The 20,911-nt window shown below is 33.8% G+C and overlaps 1 protein-coding gene across 1 annotated transcript in view; it reads right to left on the reverse strand.

The window, feature by feature from the left end:
• Positions 1–20,911, reverse strand: part of SYNE1 (spectrin repeat containing nuclear envelope protein 1) — a 598,518-nt gene that overhangs the window by 449,416 nt on the left and 128,191 nt on the right. Inside the window, exon 4 of the mRNA XM_074187858.1 lies at positions 14,321–14,416. Coding sequence (XP_074043959.1) covers positions 14,321–14,416 — 96 coding nt within the window. The remainder of the gene's footprint in view (positions 1–14,320; positions 14,417–20,911) is intronic.

Below are 20,911 nucleotides of genomic sequence, written 5' to 3' on the forward strand. Positions count from 1 at the left end.
CTTATGTTCTTATACTCCCAAAATAACTCTACCCAGTAGATAATTATGCAACACTTGAAAACATGTAATTTGGAATTCACAATGAAATTTTAATGCTTCTAAGTAAAATGTCCTCCCTCATGAGTGGCCTTTGGATAAAAGGGGAGGCACATGAAAGGATTTTTTAGACAGCACATTTTTAAACAGAGGTCAGCAGAGAAAGAATGGGAGGCAAAATTCACATCAGCTCACTTATCTCTTTCACTAGTATTATCCCTCTTTTGGCTTTAAACCCTACTGTGCTTCATAATTGTAAAAATTCAAAGGGATGAACCAATAAAATGCACTGAAATAAGAAAAGTTAAAGCTGCACTGCTGTTTTATTTAGGATACTTATATAATTTCAACTTGTATAAATCAGACTCTTGAAAAACACAAAGAAAAGACTCCATACTTTGAATTGAGAGTAAGAAGACTCAGATTCTGTTTTAAACTGAGTCATTAATTTTATTTGGTCACTTTTAACACTTCATCAATAAAATGAGGAAGCTGGAGGAAGTTGATCTGTAAGGGAGGTCCTCTACGACTCAAAGAGAATATTGATTCTGCAGGAAGGCAAGAATTTAATTCAAGCAATGATTGTTGTGTTGATCTATTTGTTTTATAGATTGAATTCTTTAAGCAAAACAAGATCATGGACTCAATTGATACTATTGAACTTATGCTGGAACTGACAACAAAAAAAAATTAACAAATATTGATAATGGAGAACATGACATAGAAATGATTTGGTATTCAAGTAGTGCTTGAAGATATTTTTAAAAAATCATCATAAATTTTCTATTTTTGAATTGATTTACATATGTTATCAAATCTTGGGATCAGAGGACTATAGATTTAAGTAAGGAAGCAATTTTAGAAACCACCCAATTCAACTCACTAATCTTACAGATGAAGAAACTGTGAGTCATAGAGACGGGAATTAACTTGCCCAAAGTGACACAGAGAGTCAGTGACAGGCCAGAATTCAAACAAGGGTCTCTGACTCCAGATACAATTCTCTCTTGACTTTGCTGTTAATTGCTCAAATTAACCAGTTAAGTGTCATTTCTCCAAATAATTTATTCTATTTATAAAACATTCTTATAAAAATTAATTTCCAACATAATAGTAATAATAATAATTTGTATAGCATTTTACATATTACAAAATACTATACACAGTAATAAAACAATAGTTAAAATACTTAATAGGTTCAAAAAGTACTATATATGCACATATATTATATATGGTATTTAATTTGATCATTATAAAAATCCTACAAATTATATTATTATTTTTCCATTTATAGCTGAGGAAACTGAGGTTGAGAAAAGCTACGTGACTTGTCAAGGCTAACACAACTGAGGTAGGATTTTAATGCAGTTCTTCCTGCTGATTTCCCACTGTATCATCTAGCCCAAAATGTAAATAATTATAGGTACAAGTAAGTACCTATACTGTTCAAGCCAAAAATAAAATCTAACCTTTAAAAGTAAACTATGTGGGTAAATATGGTTATGTAACTGTGGCTAGATAAGCAATTAAAATCAGAAGGAGAATTCCCAATCTGAGATTTATTTTCTACTATTCTGCATGCTAGTCTAAGGATTATCTCCTCTGTTTTTTTTGTCCAAGTAATAATAATAATAATATTTACATACTTATCTACATGTTTATCTATCAGTCCATCAAAAACCTAAATAAACAAATCTATTTTTTTATTGTTTAAAATACAACTGAAAAGGGGAGTTTTATGTCCTAATTATATCAATATTCTTCTGTTGATTGGCTCTGTAGCTCCCATAAGACAAACACTTTTGAACAAGTTGTCTTTTCAGTGGTAGTGATTGATGCTATTAGTGTGCTAACAAAAACATGAAAAATACCCTTGCACATGCAGATATAAACTATATATTCTTTCCAAATGGAAAAAACAAAACATACTGAAACTAATACTAACATTGAGCTCAGTGAAGTTTTTCAATTTGCGTATAAATATAAGGTAATATATCCTGGAATCTCAAAGAATATATACATCCATACATACTGATCTATCAATCTAAATATAAAAATATTAAATATATATATATAAATACATATACATGAATACATGAAGTTTTAGAAACTGAAGGGACATGAGATATATTGCTTATGTTATACATGTTTACTACATGCAATCTCATAACTCTTAACAGAAGACATACTTTAAGATAGAAGAGGCTCAAGTTACAGAAGTAATAATGTCAACAAGAACAGGTCTAAGGAAAGTCAGAAGGGAATATGTACATGGAGGGGATTACCACACTATATTTAATATATATACTTTTTTTGTTTCTAAAAAGCTGTATAGTAGAGATGTGTATGATAATCTTTTTTTTATTTCTTTGTATCTGAATGTGTTCATATCTATTCTTTATCAAGTTCATACTAATGGTGACTTCTGGGGCAGAGCCAAGATGGTGACATGAAGCTAATATGTTCCTGGAACTTTTCCCCACCAAAGATAAATGAAGCCTCTACATTGACATTAAAGCTATAGATCCCACCCCCCCCCCCCAAGAAAAAAGAAAAGATCCAAAGAGGTTTTCAATGGTAGACATCATGGAGGATCTTCAGTGAAAGAAAGGAAAGGAGAAGTAAAGCCAAGTGAGACTAGAGAAGGGGAAAGCCAGCTGGAGGTTTTAATCCACAGTGCAGTTCAATTCCCAACAGCTTGACAACAGCATAGGTCCTGGTAGCTAGATAGCAAGCCAGCAGAGAGGATCTCTCAAACAAAGTCTGAACCTTGGGAATACTGGGAAAAAAGGTAGAATTGGGCTGGAAACAAAGCAATGAATAAGCAGAACCTGGTCATAAAGGAGAAAATAAATCTCTGCAAAGGCAAGGCCTAGACTGCATAGGCAACACCTTGGCCAACGACAAGCCAGGGATCAGATCCAGTCCCAGCATAAAAATCTTGGATCTATAATCCACATACCCCAGGAGAAGAGCTAAAACAACAAAGATGAGCAAAAAAGCTAAGAGCACTCACTATAAGAATACTACTTTGCAAATAAAAATGCTAACAATGCCATGTCAGAAGAAGAAATCAGTGAAAAATCACTCACAGAGTAAATCTCAAAAAAAGACTATGAATTAGAAGCTCATAAAGGAATCTAATAACCAAATAATAAGAATTTAAAAACCAAAAAAGAGTGGAAGAAGAAAAATGTAAAAAAAAGAAATTAAAGTCATGCAGAAAAAATATGAAAAATTAAACAAAGAAATCAACTCCATTAAAAGTAATAACCAACTGGAAAAGGAAACATAAAAGCTAAGTGAAGAAAATGAAACCCTAAAAATTAGAATTGAACAAATAGAAAATAATGAATCTCTGAGAGCATAAGATTCCCTCAAACAAAAGAAAAGGGCTGAAAAAATTGGAGTAAATATAAAGTACCTTTTAGGAAAAACAACTGACCTGGAAAATAAACTCAGGAGAGAGAATTTATGAATTATCAAACTACTAGAAAGCCTAGATCAAAAAAAGAACCTGGAAAACATCATGCAGGAAATCATCATGGAAGACTGTCTAAATCTGCTAGGACAACAAGACAACATAGCCATTGAAAAAATACAGAGAATCCCTCCAGAATGAGACCCCAGGATAAAATTCCAAGGGTCTGTTATAGCCAAATTCAAGAACTCTCAAACAAAGGAGAAAACTCTTCAAGCAGCAAAAAAGGAATCAGTTTAAATACAAAAGGAAAAAAAACCATACTCACACAGGACCTATCACTGAGGGACCAGAGGAACTGGAATACCATATATCAGAGGGCAAAGGACATGGGATTACAACCAAGAACTTACTACCTTGCAAAATTCAATATATATTGTCAGGGGAAAAGATGGTTATTCAACAACAAAGAGGACTTCTACAATTTCATGACAAAAAGACTAGGACCGAATACAGAATTCAATAGCCAAATATACAACTCAAAAATGCATAAAAAGGTAAATGAAAAGGGAAGGACAAAACAAAATAAAATAAATGCTAGTTAAGACCATCAAATTGTATATAATCCTAAAAGGGAAGATATAATACATATCTCTTGAGAATTGTACTTCTCTTAGTATAATTCAAGGGTCGAATAAAATTGAAGAGATTTGACAGAGGTTATGGGTATGGTTGAATCCTGTCTTTCCACTGAAGAAGTCCAAGATGACCTCATTATGTTTGAGACAAAATTCCCTGATGAAAAGCAAGAATATTTACTCTAAACTTAAGTGACTTGTTTCCTTTGCCTTGCTGTAATTCTAATGTACTCCATAAAGCTTAGCACTTTCTCTGATGAGGGCATCATAAACTGGGTGGTCCTGAGTCAGTGTCTCCCATAACCTACAATTACTTGTAAAGTTCTAAAGTGACACATTCAGAGTTTTACAGTACCTAGAATCCTTTGAGATTCTTATATTCACTTAAATCATTGTTGAACTTAATTCATACTTTACTTGACAAGGGGTCAAGTACCCTGGGTGGGGAGGGAAGTGAGATTTTTATAGGTAATTAAATCAGGCTTGGACATAATCTATACTTTACTTTAACAAGGGGTTAAGTACCTGGGGGGGAGTGTGGGAGAAATATGCTGGGGGGGGTACAAATATTTCATGAAATGGTTTGACTTTGGATGATACATTGACTCATGAGGATTGTATGTCCTTGGAGGGAAATTGAAAAGGGGGTAAAGTAAAAATGATTATAATTTGATTTAATTCAAGACTCATAAAAAGTGTATTTCAAATGTGACAAAAGAGGGGAGGGTACCTAGTGACTTTGATGCAATGCTGCTTATCAAACAATCAATCAATCAATCAATCTGTGATGGTACTTTGATAAGACTGAGTTTATCAAACAATCAATTAATCAAGCTGTAACTGATGATATCTGATTAATAGTATTTGAGTACAGAATAAATGACACCAGGTGAAGAGGCACAAAGATTTATAATTTTAGAGGGAAAGAAGGGAGGGTGTGAACATTGAGTAAATTCTTTTCAATAGATTTGTCCCAGAGAGGGAATAAGATCCATTCCCATTTGGGTTTAAAAAAAAAATCTATCTTACTCTATAGGGAAGGGGGGCAGGGCAGGGAAAGATAAGAGAAGAAGGGACTGAGAAAAGAGAAGGCAAAGGTAAAAGTGAAAATAAATTTTAAAAGAAAAATTAAAGGGGAAAGGGAGTAAACCTTGGGTGAGAAGTAAGAGGAAAAGAAAGAGAAAAATATAAATGGGAAAAGATAGCATGGAGAGGAAATACAGAATTAGTAATCTTAACTGTAAATGTGAATAGGATGAACTATCCTATAAAGTGGAAGCAGATAGCAGAATGTGTTAAAAACCAGAATTCCATAATATGTTGTTTACAAGAAACATGAAGACTGGACTAATTAAAATGATGGGGAATATCCTGAAGATTAACTGAAAGAAGATATCAAGCACTGAAGTCCTTTCTCAAGTCAACTTAGAATTCCAGAAGTAGAATTACCAAAAAGACTATTTTATGGAGAACTCACACAAGGCAAGTGCTCCCAAGGGGTTTGGAAGAAGCGATACCAGGACACCTGAAGGTCTCTCTGAAGAACTTTACAACTGATTGTTCAACATGTACAGGACTGCCCAGCATAGTGTGTCCTCATCAGTGAGGTGCTGTGCTCTATGAGGAAGGCAGAATTAAAGCAGTTCAAAGGAACGGTGACATATGTAAGTTTAGTTAACACCCCAAATATTCACAAGAACTATTTGCCCAATCCATGGTAGAGCATTCCGAGCTTGTGGAAAGTAGAATGGATTAAAACTCAGAATACTACAATATGTTGTTTACAAGAAACACATCTGAAGCAGAAAGATACATGCAAGGTAAAGATAAAGGGATGGAGCAAAATATGTTATGCTTCAGCTGAAGTAAAAAAAAATCAGGGGTAGTAATCCTGATCTCAGATAAAGCAAAAGCAAAAATAGACGTCATTAAAAGGCATAAGAAAGGAAACTACATCTTCCAAAAACTAGATAATAAAGCTATATTATTATTAAAAATGTATGCATCCAGTGTATAGCATCCAAATTCCTAGAGAAAAAGTTGAATGAATTACAAGGAGACATAGACAGCAAAACATTAATAACGGGGGCCATAAACTTCCCCTCTCTCAGAATTAGATAAATGTAGCCAAAAAATAAACAAGAAGGGAGTTAAGAAGGTGACTGAAATCTTAGAAAACTTACTTGTGATAGACTTCTGGAGAAAACTTAATGGTGATAGAAATGAATATACATTTTCTCAGCAGTACATGGAAGCTATACCAAAACTGACCATGTACTAGGGCATTAAAAATCTTATGATCAAATGCAGAAATGCAGAAATAATAAAGGCATACTTCTCAGACCATGATGCAATAACAATTACATGTAATAAAGAGTCATGGGAAGATGAAATAAAAACTAACTGGAAAATAAATAACAATTTTAAATAATGAGTAGATCTAGCAGTAAATCATAGAAATAATCAATAGTTATATCCAAGAAAATGATAATAATGAGACATCATACTAAAATTTACAGAATGCAGCCAAGGCAGTTTTGAAGGGAAACTTTTTATCTCTAAATGCTTTTATGAATAAAATAGAGAAAGAGGAGATCAATGAATTGGATATACAACTAAACAAGCTAGAAAAAGGACAAATTAAAGATCCCCAATTAAATACAAAATAGAAATTCTGAAAATCAAGGAAGAGATTAATAAAACTGAAAGAGAGAAAATTCTTGATCTCATAAATAAAACTAAGAGTTGGTTTTATGAAAAAAATCAATAAAATAGATAAACCTTTCATTAATCTGGTTATAAAAAAGAAATAAAATAATTAAATTACCAGAATAAAAAATGCAAAGGGTAAACTAACTACCAATGAGGAGGAAATTAAAGAGATCATTTAGAGCTACTTTGCTGAAGTGTATGCCAATAAATTTGATAACCTGAATGAAGTGAAATAAATAATTACAAAATTACAAACTTCTCAGCCCTGGAGTCAGGAAGGCCTGAGTTCAAATCTGACCTCAGACACATAATTGCCCAGCTGTGTGACTTTGGGCAAGTCACTTAAGCCCATGGCTTTAAATAAATAAAAGATTACCCCATTTCAGAAAAAAAAATATTGAAGAAACCATCAATAAACTCCCTAAGAAAATGTTTCCAAGTCCAGATGGATTAGAAGTGAATTTTACCAAGCATTTAAGGAATAATTAATTTCTATTCTACACAAACTATTTGTAAAAATAGGAGGAGTTCTGCCAAATTCCTTTTATGACACCAACATGGTTCTGATACCTAAACCAGGAAGAACCAAAACAAAAAAAAATTTATATATCGATCTCCCCCATGAAGCAAAAATCTTAAATAACATTTTAGCAATGAGATTACAGAAAGTTATTACTAGGATAATACATCATGATCAGATAGGATTTATACCAGGTAGGCAGCTATAGTTCAATATTAGGAAAATACTCAACATAATATAACATATCAATAGAAAAACCAACAGAAATCAAATGATTATTTCAATAGATGCTGAAAAAAACCTTTGATAAAATACATCATTCCTATTAAAAACACTAGAAAGTTAAGGAATAAATGGAGTTTTCCTTAAAATAATAAGTATTATATATCTAAAACATTAACAAATATTAAATGTTATAGGGATAAACCTGAAGCATTTCCAATAAGATTTGGGGTGAAACAAGAATATTGAATAGTTTTAGCAATAAGAGAAGAAAAAGAAATTGAAAGAATCAGAATCAGTAATGAGGAAGCAAAGATTTCACTCTTTGAAGATGAGATGATAATATACTTAGAAAATCCAAGAAAATCATTTAAAAAACTCCCTAATACAATTAACAAATTCAGCAAAATAGCAGGATATAAAATAAACCCACATAAATCATTAGCATTTCTATATACATTAACAGCAAAACCCAAGAGCAGGAGATCGAGAAATTTCATTTAAAGTAACTATAAACAACATTAAATACTTAGGAATCTACCTCTCAAGATAAACTCAGAAACTATATTCCACCAAATAAAGTCAGATCTAAATAATCCTCATGGTTAGGTGGAGCTAATAGAATAAAAATGACAATTCTACCCAAATTAAATGACTTTTTCAGAGCCATACTAATTAAACTATCAAATAATTATTTTACCAACTACAAAAAAAATAGTTAACAAAATTCATATGGAGCAAGAAAAGGTCAAGAATAGCAAGGGAACTAATGAAAAAAAATGTAAAGGAAGGTGGCCTAGTTCTACTGATCTAAAACTATTCTTTAAAGTTACAGATATCAGAAATGCCTGATACTGGTTAAGAAATAGTAATGGACCAATGGATTAGGATAGGTTCAAAAGAAACAGTAGTAAATGACTACAGAAATCTAGTGTTTGACAAACCCAAAGACATCAGCTTCTGGGATAAGATCTCACTATTTGACAAAAATTGTTGGGAAAATTGGAAAACAGTATGACAAAAACTAGGTAGAGACCCCATCTCACACTCTATACCAAAATAAGATCAAAATGGTAACAGTTTTAGGGGGGTGGAGCCAAGATGGTGACAGGAGAAGAACCTCTCTTAGGTACTCTCTATATTTCAAAACTTATAAAATAAAATAAAATAAGGACACTCTAACTAAATTTTTGAGAGACAGAACCCACAGAGGGATCCAGTGAAGCAAGTCTCCAGTCCAAGGTAACCTGGAAAATAGCTGAAAGGCTCTGCTCCATGGGGTTAGAGGGGCAGCCCACCAAAGTGAAAGAACTTCAGTCTCCTGGAGGCAGCCCCAGGGAGCTTGGGAGCTGTAGCTCACAGCAGCGGGGGCAGTTTCCTGACTTACACCCCGGGGAGCACTGGGCACAACTTGGAAGATGGGGGGGGCTGTCAGAGTGATTGCCTGAAACCCAGCCCTCAGGGCACTCAAAGCAGCCTGGCCCTGGCAGCCCAGATCCAGGAAATGGAAGCAGGCAGAGCCGGTAAGCAAGAGCCCCCAGAGGCAACTGAGCCTTGAGTGCTCAACTAAGCAAAGGTAGGGGAGTGGAGAGAGACTTCCAAGGTTTGTCCTCTGTACCTGGAACAGGACTCTGAAGCTCTGACCACATTCAGATCCTGATCACAGTCTAGACCAGCCATAGAACAGCAGCCCCCCCCCCACCTCAACCCAGTGGTAGAGGGGTGCACTTGTGGTCATTCACAGACCAGGAGGGAAGACAGAGCCTCACATGCTGAGATCCTTGTTTGGGGGGAGGGTGTTCCAATAATACTCAAAAGCTCCGGAAGCAACCCAAAAGGAGGCACAGGCTAGGGAAATGAGTAAACAGAGAACAAAGAGGAACACCATTGAGAAATAAATTGTCTATGAACCCAAGAAGGATCAAAATACTCAATCTGAAGATGAGTAAGCACAAGTTTCTGCATCGAAAGACTGAAAGAAAAATGGAAATTGGGTTCAGGCTATGATAGAGCTCAAAAAAGATTTTGCAAACCAAGTGAGGGAGATAGAAGAAAAATTGGGAAAAGAAATGACAGAGCAGGAAAAACATGAAAAAGAAGTCAGCAGCTTAGTTAAGGAGATCCAAAAAATTGCTGAAGAAAATAACATGTTCAAAACCAGCATAGGACAAATGGATAAAACAGTTCAAATGTTATTGAGGAGAAGAATGCTTTAAAAAGCAGAATTGGTTGGATGAAAAAAGAGATAAGAAAGTTCTCTGAGGAAAACAAATCCTTCAGATCTAGAATGGAACTAAAGGAAACTGCTGACTTTACAAGAAGTCAAGATACAATACTTCAAAAGCAAAAGAATGAAAAATTAGAAGAAAATGTGAAACATCTCATTGAAAAAGCAACTGATATGGCAAACAGATTCAGGAAAGATAATTTAAAAATTATTGGGATACCTGAAAATCATGATCAGGAAAAGAGCCTTGACCTCATTTTTATTTTTTTTAAATTTTTTTTTTAGGTTTTTGAAAGGCAAATGGGATTAAGTGGCTTGCCCAAGGCCACACAGCTAGGTAATTATTAAGTGTCTGAGACCAGATTGGAACCCAGGTACTCCTGATTCCAGGGCCGATGCTTTATCCACTGCACCACCTAGCTGCCCCTTGACCTCTTTTTAAAAGAATTCCTACAGGAAAATTGCCTAGAGATGCCACTGATCTCCCCTGGAAAGAGATCCAAAAAAAAACCAACCCCCAGGAATATTATAGCCAAGTTCCAGAACTCCCAAGTCAAAGAGAAAATATTACAAGCAGCCAGAAGGATACAATTCAAATATTATGGAGCTGCAGTCAGGATCACATAAGACAGCAGGAATTACATTAAAGGCTCATATGGCTTAGAATATAATATCCTGGAAGGCAAAAGAGCTTAGAATGCAACCAAGAATCAACTACCCAGCAAAACTGAACGTCCTCTTCCAGGGAAAAAGATGGACTTTCAATGAACCAGGGAAATTTCAAATGTTCCGATTTAAATGGCCAGAGCTGAACAGAAAGTTTGACCTTCAAATACAGGATTTAGGTGAAGGGGGACTTAATGATGATGAACTACATATATTCCTGCATAGAAAAATAATACTGATAATACTCATAAGAAACTTCTCATTTAATAGAGCAGGTAGAAGGAGCTTTTAAAGTTGAAGCACAGGAGAGAGCTGAATTTGAAGATATATAAGATATTGTAAAAATGGAGTCAATAGCTAAAAGGGAAATGTAATGGGAGTAAGAGAAAGAGGTAGAATAGGCTAAGATATTTCATATAATAAGATTTTTTTTTATTACAATGAGCTATTGTAATGATATGGAAGGGGGAAAGACAAGGGGAATGAGGGAACCTTTGCTCTCACAGAGATGACTCAGAGAGGAAACAGCATATATATATACTTAATGGGGTATAGACATCTAGAGTAAGAAGGAGAGAAGGGGGATAGGGGAAGGTGGGGATGTGAGTGATGGATGAGAGGGTGGACCTGGGGGAGAGTGGTCCTATATAACACATTTTGTTTTGTACTTCCTGCAAGAGGCTGGGATTGGATGGCCTGTCCGGGACTACAGGGCTGGGTGGTTGATGGGCCTTAGGGGTAGTATGTGGGCTGAAGGCCTCTTGGCCCCAGGGCCAGTGATCAATCTGCTGTGCCACTTAGTTACCCTACAGCACATTTAAGAAGAGGGGAAGAGTGAAAGGAGAGAGAAAACATAGTGTATGGTAGTAGGGAAGTATGAATGGAGGGAGCTGCAATCAGCAATGGCAACAGTGGAAAAATATGGAAGTATCTTTTGTGATGGACTTATCCTAAAGAATGTGATCCACCCACAACAGAGCTGGTGGTGTTGGAACACAGACTGAACCACATTTCTTCTTCTTCTTCTTCTTCTTCTTCTTCTTCTTCTTCTTCTTCTTCTTATTATTATTATTATTATTATTATTATTAGGGGGTTGTTGGGGGGCAAATGGGAATGGGTGGCTTGCCCAGGGCTGGTGCTCTGGCCATTGTGCCACCTGGTTGACCCTATCATTATTATTATTATTATTATCATCATCAATCATCATCATCATCATCATCATCATCATCATCATCATTATTATTTTATTTTATTTTGGTTTTTGCAGGGCAGTGGGTTTGGGGTGGCTAACCCAGGGTCACATAGCTAAGTGATTGTTGGGTGTCTGGGTCTGGATTTGGGCTCAGGCTCCTGGCTCCAGGGCCAGAGCTCCATCCACTGCACCACCTAGCTGCTTATTATTATTATTATTATTATTATTATTATTATTATTATTATTTTAATTTTTTCCTCTTTATTTTATTGTTCATGAGGGTGTATAATTTTTGGGGGGAGGGAGTATTATGTTTTATTATGTTTACTCTTAAACAAGAATATTTTAGAAATGTATAAAAAATCATTAGTACAAAAATAAAATAAATATAACAAAAAATGGGTACAGGATTTAGACAAAAAGGATGACACCATAGATAAATTAATAGGCCAAGAAATTATCTATCAGATCTATGGGAAAGGGGACACATTTATAACCAAACAAGAAATAGAGTACATTAGAAACTGCAAAATGGATGATTTTGACTATTTTAAATTAAAAAGGTTTTGCACTAATAAAATCAATGCTGCCAAAATTAGAAGGAAAGGGGAAATCTGGGAAACAGTCTTCATAACTAGTAGTTCTTATAAAGGTCTCATTTCTAAAATATATAGAAAACTGCATCAAATTTATAAGGTTGCATGTCATTCCTCAATTAACAAATGATCAAAGGATATGAATAGACAGTTTTCAAATGAAATTAAAACTATATATAATCTTATCAAAATTGTTCAAATCATTATTGATTAGAGAAATGCAAATTAAAACAACTCTGAGGTATCACTTCACATCTATCAGATTGGCTAAGATGACAAAAAAGGAATATGATCAATGTTGGAGAGGTTTTGGGAGGATTGGGACATTAATGAATTGCTGGTAGAAATGTGAAGGGACCCAATGTTTCTGGAGAGCAATATGGAATATGCCAAAAGAGCAGTAAAATTGTTCATACCCTTTGACCGGTAATTCCATTTCTAAGCCCATATCCAAAAGAAATCATAAAAAAATGGGAAAAAATTCCATATGTTCCAAAATATTCATAGCAACTCTTTTTGAAATGGCTAAGAATTGGAAATTGAGGGGATGCCCATCATTTGGGAAATGGTTAAACAAGTTATGGTACATGAATATTATGGAATACTATTGATTCTATAAGAAACCATAAATGATCAGACTCTAGGGAAGCACTGAATGAAGTGCAGGATCTGATGCTGAGTGAAGGAAGTAGAACCAAGAGAACAATGCATACATTAACAACAGTGTGAGATGTTCACCCCAAGGGATGCTGGTGCTCTCAGCAGTTCAGAGAGCTAGGACAACTCTATTAGATTAGCTATGGACAATACTATCCACATCCAGAGGAAGGAAAACAAAAGAAAACAAAACAAAATCCTTCAGAATTGGATAAAACTACATTCACTTTTTTATTTTTGTTTTTGCAAGGCAAAGGGGTTAAGTGACTTGCCCAAGGTCATATAGCTAGGTAATACATTCACTTTTTTTTTTTAGGTTTTTGTTAGGCGATGGGGTTAAATGGCTTGCTCAAGGCCACACAGCTAGGTAATTATTAAGTGTCTGAATCCAGATTTGAGCTCAAGTACTCCTGACTCCAGGACTAGTGCTCTATCCACTGCGCTACCTAGCTGCCCCCAGTAATACATTCACTTAAAAAAAAAAATCTCACTTATTTCTTTCCCTTACCAAAATTCTTTATCATATTGAAAATGACTAATCTGTAAATATGTGTAACACAAATCTGTAAGTACAATATTAACATCACTCTTTGCTGCTGAGGGGAGGGTAGGTGGGAAGGGAGGGTGAAATGAAATTTTGCAATTTAAAAATATACATAGGCATGTGGATGAATGTTGAATAACTTTCATGACATATTTGGAAAAATAAATATCAATAAAAATTTTTTTAAAAATTCACACTAATGAAGTAAAAAGCCATTCATTATTTAAGGTGTATTCTAATATTCCAAACAAAGGAACAAAGATATTTGATTACATGATAACTTATTAGAAAACATTCTCTCCTGTGACTAACACATCCACTGCTGCTTTGTAAATTCCTCCAGTTCACTGTGACTGAGTTTGTCACCATTGGCCTAGAGTACTGAGAGCTTAAGTGACTTAAGGGTCATGAACAATTCACTAATGATTATGTTCTGACTGAGAGTGAAATGAATGCACTTAATTCTCTTCCTCTAGACAGAAGGGAACCTCTGTTTCCCATACTACTTTTTATTTATTTTGTAAATATTCTGTGCTTATTCATTTTTTTACCTACTCTTTGAATCCCTTCTGTAAAATATACACTTCTTGAAGGCAGAGACTGTCTTCTATCAATATTCCCAGAGCCTGTTTAGCAGTGTCTGGCTCATAGAAGGTACTAAAAAAAATCCTTACTGCACAAAATTGAATTCTTTCCTTCTATAGTCTTGAAAAAAAAATAGAAATTTCACATGTAAAAGTAAAAAAACAGAGTGAGTTTTCTTCTCTTTAGTTTTGGATTAAATAATCCTCCTGGGTTTAAACAATCATTCATCACATTTGTTCTAAGGGTTTTCATTGTTAATGTTGGTGTTATTTGCTAGAATCAAAAAGAAAAAATATTACCTACCAGTTTCTGTCCTGATAGAACCTCCAGGAGGGCCAGTAGCTTAACCCCATCTTTCATGTCTTCAAAAAGGTCATCTACCACCATTGGAGGGTTCCGCTGGGGGAAAAATTTTTTAGAAATATTATCATCATTTTAAGAGTCAATATTTTCAAACCAATTTCATTGAAATCTATAAAATAAATAGGTAATATAACTGCTTTGCATTTTTTTAGTAGACAACCAAAACTGATAAAAAAAATTCCAGAGATAAAATAGTAATTCCCAAAATACAAAATAATAAGAAAAAAGACTCAAGTTCATTTACTAAAACTTGCAAGGAAGATGATTTATAAAAAAAATGGACAAAGAATACTAGAATCAGATTTTTAATTGTAGGAGGTACCTTGGAGATCATGTAGTACATCCTTTCCCAATCATTCTAGAGATGAAGAAAAAACAAGCAACCAAGGCCTAGATAGGTTAAGTGATTTACCTAAGGTCACAATTTCACTAGGTAACAAATAAATATTGGTCAGTGCCAATCAATGATGGGTCAAATCAAAGATCCAGAACAGACTTGAGAATTGAAGCAATTATATTCTGACTACTGGACTTATAACAATCAAGAGATATTTACCATGAAACACTTTTTGAGGTCCACTGGATTATATCATTTTTCTCTCCTATTGTTAACAAAATCTATCAGCTGCATATACATCAAATGAAATATCATGCAATGTGCTTTGCTAACTTTGAAGTATTATATAAATGCTAGCAATCATTATTGCAATTAGGAGTAGATTACATTATTAAGATAAATTTATAAATTTTTTATCAGTTGTAGTTTTGCCAAGCGACATGTTAATTATTCTGGGAGGCATACAACTAGTGTCTGTCTGTGGCCTTTCTGTAATGGTAGAGAACATTTGAACACATGGAGTCATCTAAAATTCAAAAAGCACAACTCTGAACCAAAATCATAAATAGCTCTATTTGTCAATCATTCTGTTCTTGTGATCACTTTACTATTGTCTTTTCAACATGATTTATTATATCAGATTACAAACTGTGATGGTATAAAGGAAAAGGGAGGAAAAGTTGGTAATTACCTCAAAAATTTTATAGTTTTAAAAGCAGAAATGCTGGCAACTTATAATCAGAACTAATGAAATATCTGAGGGTATCCTACCACAAACCACCTCCTCACCTCTTCACTGATATGTGAAATTGTTTCAACATAATCAAAACCTTTTACTTCATAATTGTAGATGATCATTATGGTTCCCTTCAACATTCTGTGAGATCAGAAAAGAATCTGATTCTCTTTTGTAATTATAAAATTAAGGCTTCTATCAACTGTGAAATATTTAGGGTGTTTAGTCACACTTGCAGCCCCCCAATCATCCCAGATTACAAAGGAATAACTAGTATAAAGCTATTCCAAGTGGAAAATGGTAAATTTTTGGTGGTGGAAAGTAGTCACCAGGTATAGTGTATGAAAATTGGATGATACTAAAGTAGTTTGTAGATCAAAAAAACAAGCAATAATGTTCTTTATAATTTATTTATAAAAAGCATGGTGGATGTTCATCATGAAATTATTATTTTCCTTTATTCATTCAAAAATTATCTAATTGATTAAGCAATTTGAAAAATATGCATGTTGTCTACTTCATGCATAACACCACACACTTTACTAAATATGAAATTTAAAGGGCATGGAATCTAGCTTATCATTCATTCATCTTTTTTTCTATACATCTATCTTTTTTTTCTATCTAATTCTCTATCACCTATCTATCCATCTATCTTTAGATGTATATCTACGTATCTATCCATCTATCATCTTTCTAACATCTGTATATTTATCTGCAATTATATGATATATAATAATACAAATACATATCTAAATACATATATTTACAAACTACAACAATGGATCATGTCATTTTATTCATATATGTTCATGTGTCTTTTGTTTTTATATCACTTTATTTACAAATATAGCACCTTTGACAATTCCTTACCCTGGGATGTCATTCCTTGTTATAAAGAATAAAAAATACAGAGAAAATAAGCAGTTCAGAAAAATTAGCCAATGTTATCAACTGAATTTGATCATTTGGTTCACAATCATAAGCCCCCATCTTTCAAAAGTACTTTATATTTTTTATATCACCAGAAAGTTATAGCATATAGCATGCAATAATTAGGAATAAACTTCAAGACAGTATATAAGAAGTGTAAGTTAGTTTTTATAATTTAAATTCAAAAGTTAATAAATAGTTTAGCAATTGATATTTCAAAATGAATAGTTTGAACTTGAGCCAATAAACAAGGTTAAGGCATTGTGGGTTTTTGGAATCAGGTGTTTCAAAAAGATTGATCTGACTAGATTATGCAGGGGATATTGATGACTTAGGGAATAGCTATAGGGCTATTTTAAGAATCCAAACACATTTTAATTCTGGCTAAACAGACAGGAGATGCAGGTGAGCAAGACAAAAATTGAGAAAAAAGGAGCTGTAACAGCCATGCTGATAAGAAAGCTGTTTTCTACATAGGTCATAGTCAATACAATCCCAATGGAGTGTGCCAGAAATTTTGACTGCAGAAAGTATTGCAGCATAAACAGAAATTGGGAGAGAAAATTATGTTCATTTCAAATGAAAATGCTTAATCTGGCTAAGGTGTTTGATTCTGAGAAACGGTTAATTATACTGAAATCTTACATGTAGCACAATGCATCTAGAATTCAGTGCATATAATTGATGATATAAGGATATAGATGAGTAAAGCTCTAGACAGACAATACTACTATAAATACACAAATAAATGCTATAAAATGGTCTTATTTTATTTTTCTACAATGGAGACAATTATTTTTTTTAAAAATTTTTTTTATTAGGATTTTTTTTTGCAAGGCAAATGGGGTTAAGTGGCTTACCCAAGGCCACACAGCTAGGCAGTTATTCAGTGTTTGAGACCGGATTTGAACCCAGGTACTCCTGACTCAAGGGCGGGTGTGTTATCCACTGTGCCATCTAGCCACCCCGATTGGAGACAATTATTAAACATCTTACCATACAGGATAAAGAAAGTGATATACTTTTATTTCTAGAAAAGTATTTCCTTGTGAGAAAATTAAAACAATTCATCAGACTCATGAATTGGGCAAAGAAAATTAATACACAATTATACATGTGTATAGTGAGTATAAATTAAAAAGATTTCATTTGATATTGGTATACTTCCAACACTGAAAGCATGAGGATCAAGGTTCAAATTCTACCTTTGAAATATACTGAGAAAACTCCTCCTATCTGTAACAGATATGCAACTGTTCAAAATTTATAAATCTTAGAGAATTGCATGGGGATTGAGAAGTTGAGTCAGAGTTTTACTATTGAGACCTCCCTGTACTAATGAAATCACAAAATCAATTCAAAAATAAATATTCTGGATTTAGAATCAAAGGACCTGAATTGGGATGTTTAGATATTAGTTCTTCTACTGTGTGACCTTGATCAAGTCACTTAAACTATCCAATCCTACTTTCTTCATCTATAAAATTAAAGGAATGGATTCATTTATATCCAATGTGCTCCAATGTACTTCTGAGCTTTAAATTTTATAAATTATATAAATATCTTATTAAATATGGGAAGATCAGAGGTAAAATTATTATTTGACCAAAGGTAGTCATCTTTATACCTGTGATCATTCTTAATTCATTCTTTCTTAATCATTCATTCATTCTTAATTCTTTTCTGAACCATTATATTCTATATGTTTTATAAGAAAAGATCAATTATAATATGGCCAGCTAAATAAAAGCTAACTCTCTGGGAGAATTAAAAGTTACAATGCTATTATTTAAAAAAAAAGAAAAACAACTAGATAAAAAAGGACAAACTACTACAGTATAATATAATATAGTATAGTATAGCAAACAAGACAGACTTCTGAGAAATACAATACTATGAAGTTAATTCTTACCAGTGCATAGTATCAAACAGCAGACAATTCTAGTCAATTGTGTCTTCCAGGTTATACATGGCTTCTTTTCTGATAGAAATTTACAATCTAAATTAACACAATCTCTCTCTCTCTCTCTCTCTCTCTCTCTCTCTCTCTCTCTCTCTCTCTCTCTCTCTCTCCCCCTTCCCCCCTTCCTCCCTCCCTCCCCTCTCCCTCCCTCTCAGCATTAAAATTTTGCATTTCTTTTCTATGCTCTATCAACATCATCCTTTTCATAAAGAGGAACCTGACTATGAAGCTGAAATCATTTTCTACATAACAGAAGTCAGACATTCATCTTAGTTCTTTGATTAAAAAAATGGTACCCTCCTAAGACCAGAGCACAGATTATCAATTTCCTAAAGGAAGACATAATTCCTTATACCTGCTTCAGGGAAAAACTGATTTACCCCTGCTGGGAGCAGTCCTTAATGCTAATAAGGTAATGTCCTTATGCTAATTAATAGATCAATCAGAGAAGTTAGTATGGTTTTGTGCTCTAGTGGGAGCATAGTTTCACCTTCTATCAATGCAGATCTGCATCTGCTGAGCAACACAGGGGTCAACAGCCCTAGAATATTTATATAATAATTATTATTATTGTGATAATGATTGTAATAATTATTGTGATTATGATTACTGTACAGGTTAATATTTATATAGTATTTTAAAGTTTGCAAAGCAGTTTCTAAATTATTTCATTTTATTTTCACAGCCCAATTGTTACTATCAATTTCCTATTTTACAGATGAGTAAACTAGGGCAGATAAAGGTTAAGTGACTTGTCCAGGGTCATATAGCCAGTAAGGTTTAAGCTCAGGCCTTTTTAACTTTAAGAACAGCACTCTGTATCATTTAATAGTCTTTGTCATTTATTATTCTGTGCTATCATGACACTGTCAAGGGGAGTTGGGATACTCATGAATGCATATGCAACTGTAAATTCCATGCAATTTGCAGCCCACTTGGAAAAACTCAAGGTACATTCACCCTTTGAAAAATACTGGGACCTACAATTAGGATGTCCCAGTGAAAGCCAATTTGAGGAAACAAGTTCATGGATGAGAGGTCATAATATAGATCTATCCCCTCTTTTTCTCCTCTTCACAAAAAAAAAAAAATATGCCCATCATCTTTAATCATTTAAGCTTGAAGTGTTCCCTACTTCAAGAGGGAAGAGAAAAGAGGGTTTTATTATTTGTTAAAAATATTGTAAAATGAATTATGTTTTAAGAAAGGCATGTTGAAAGCATAGGCAAAATGATTAGTATTTGAACAAATGACTGGAATTTTTTTTAGTTAATTCATTTTCTCAGATAATCAGAGGCTAAATGACTTATCCAGAGCCATTCAGCTAGGAAAAGTTATAAGATGGATTGGAATTCAGGTCTTTCTGACTCCAGATACCGTTTACTATTCACTAAACTAACTGGTTCTAAGTGTGCTGGCTGGAATTTGAATATAGCTCCTGATTCTAGAATGACTGCTCTTTCTATTTTAGAATGCTGCCTCTTTTTCTTTGAATAACAACTAAATTCAAAAAATTCTTTTTCACCCTAGGAAAGTATTCAGTGCTAAAGGACTGCTATTTTCTTTTTCTTTTTGATCCAGGACTGTGAATTTCATTTATATAGTGTTCTTCCATTGAGGAAACACCTTCTATAAACGCAGATTAGCATGTGCTGAGCACCAGAGGCATCAACAGCCCTGAGAAGTTAGGTGACTTTTTCAAGATCACATAGTCAATGAGTATCACAAGTTCAACTTGGACCAAGGTCTTCCTAAGCACAAACTTTTTTCTTTATGACTTTTGCCATTGTCAATGCATAAGGTGATCATATAGAAACTGTCACTAATGAAATCTCCAATTTAAAGATTTTTAAAGTTTAAGTACTAATTAGTATTAAATAGACTCCATCTATATTCACATCATTAAATTTCTCCAAACATCACCTAAATTAAAAAAGTTGCTTTTCAAATATCATAATTCCATTCTGTTAAATAAATGGGTATTTATTCTTATCTGTGTGACTAGGGAAGGATTTATTAAAATGCCAGACACTATTCAAAATGCTGTACAAATATCTCATGTGATAGGATCTTGGGTCAATAGAACTCTTTTCTTTTTCAGGATTTAAAGTTTCTTTCCAAGTATGTCTAAAAGTATACCCTTAATAAATACTACCTGAAGAGATATGACAGATAATGATGTAAACTTATATTTAGTTTTTTCAGTGTTGAAAACAAGAGAGAGTGAGAACTCACTGGCTATGACTCAGATTCACAGTCTGAGACAGTCACAAAACTTGTTTTCTCACGTACTGCAATTTATTTCTCATCCACCCCCTCATTAGTTGTAGGTGGACAATATCCAAGTCAGGTACTGGTGAGTGTCACCACATTACCCCCACAAAAGCCAAAAATCAACTTTGGAATCTTTGGTTTTATGTGGATCCCATGCCATAGGACTGACTGATAGAATTCAGGAGAAAGCTTAAGTCAAAATCACACAAACAGCAAAACCTATTTGCTGAAAAAAATAAGCATAAATACAGAACACAGTGAGTAGTGAGAAAAGTCCACATGTAGAGA

The sequence above is a fragment of the Macrotis lagotis genome, chromosome 5 (genome assembly GCF_037893015.1).
Source record: "Macrotis lagotis isolate mMagLag1 chromosome 5, bilby.v1.9.chrom.fasta, whole genome shotgun sequence".
NCBI lineage: Eukaryota > Metazoa > Chordata > Mammalia > Peramelemorphia > Peramelidae > Macrotis > Macrotis lagotis.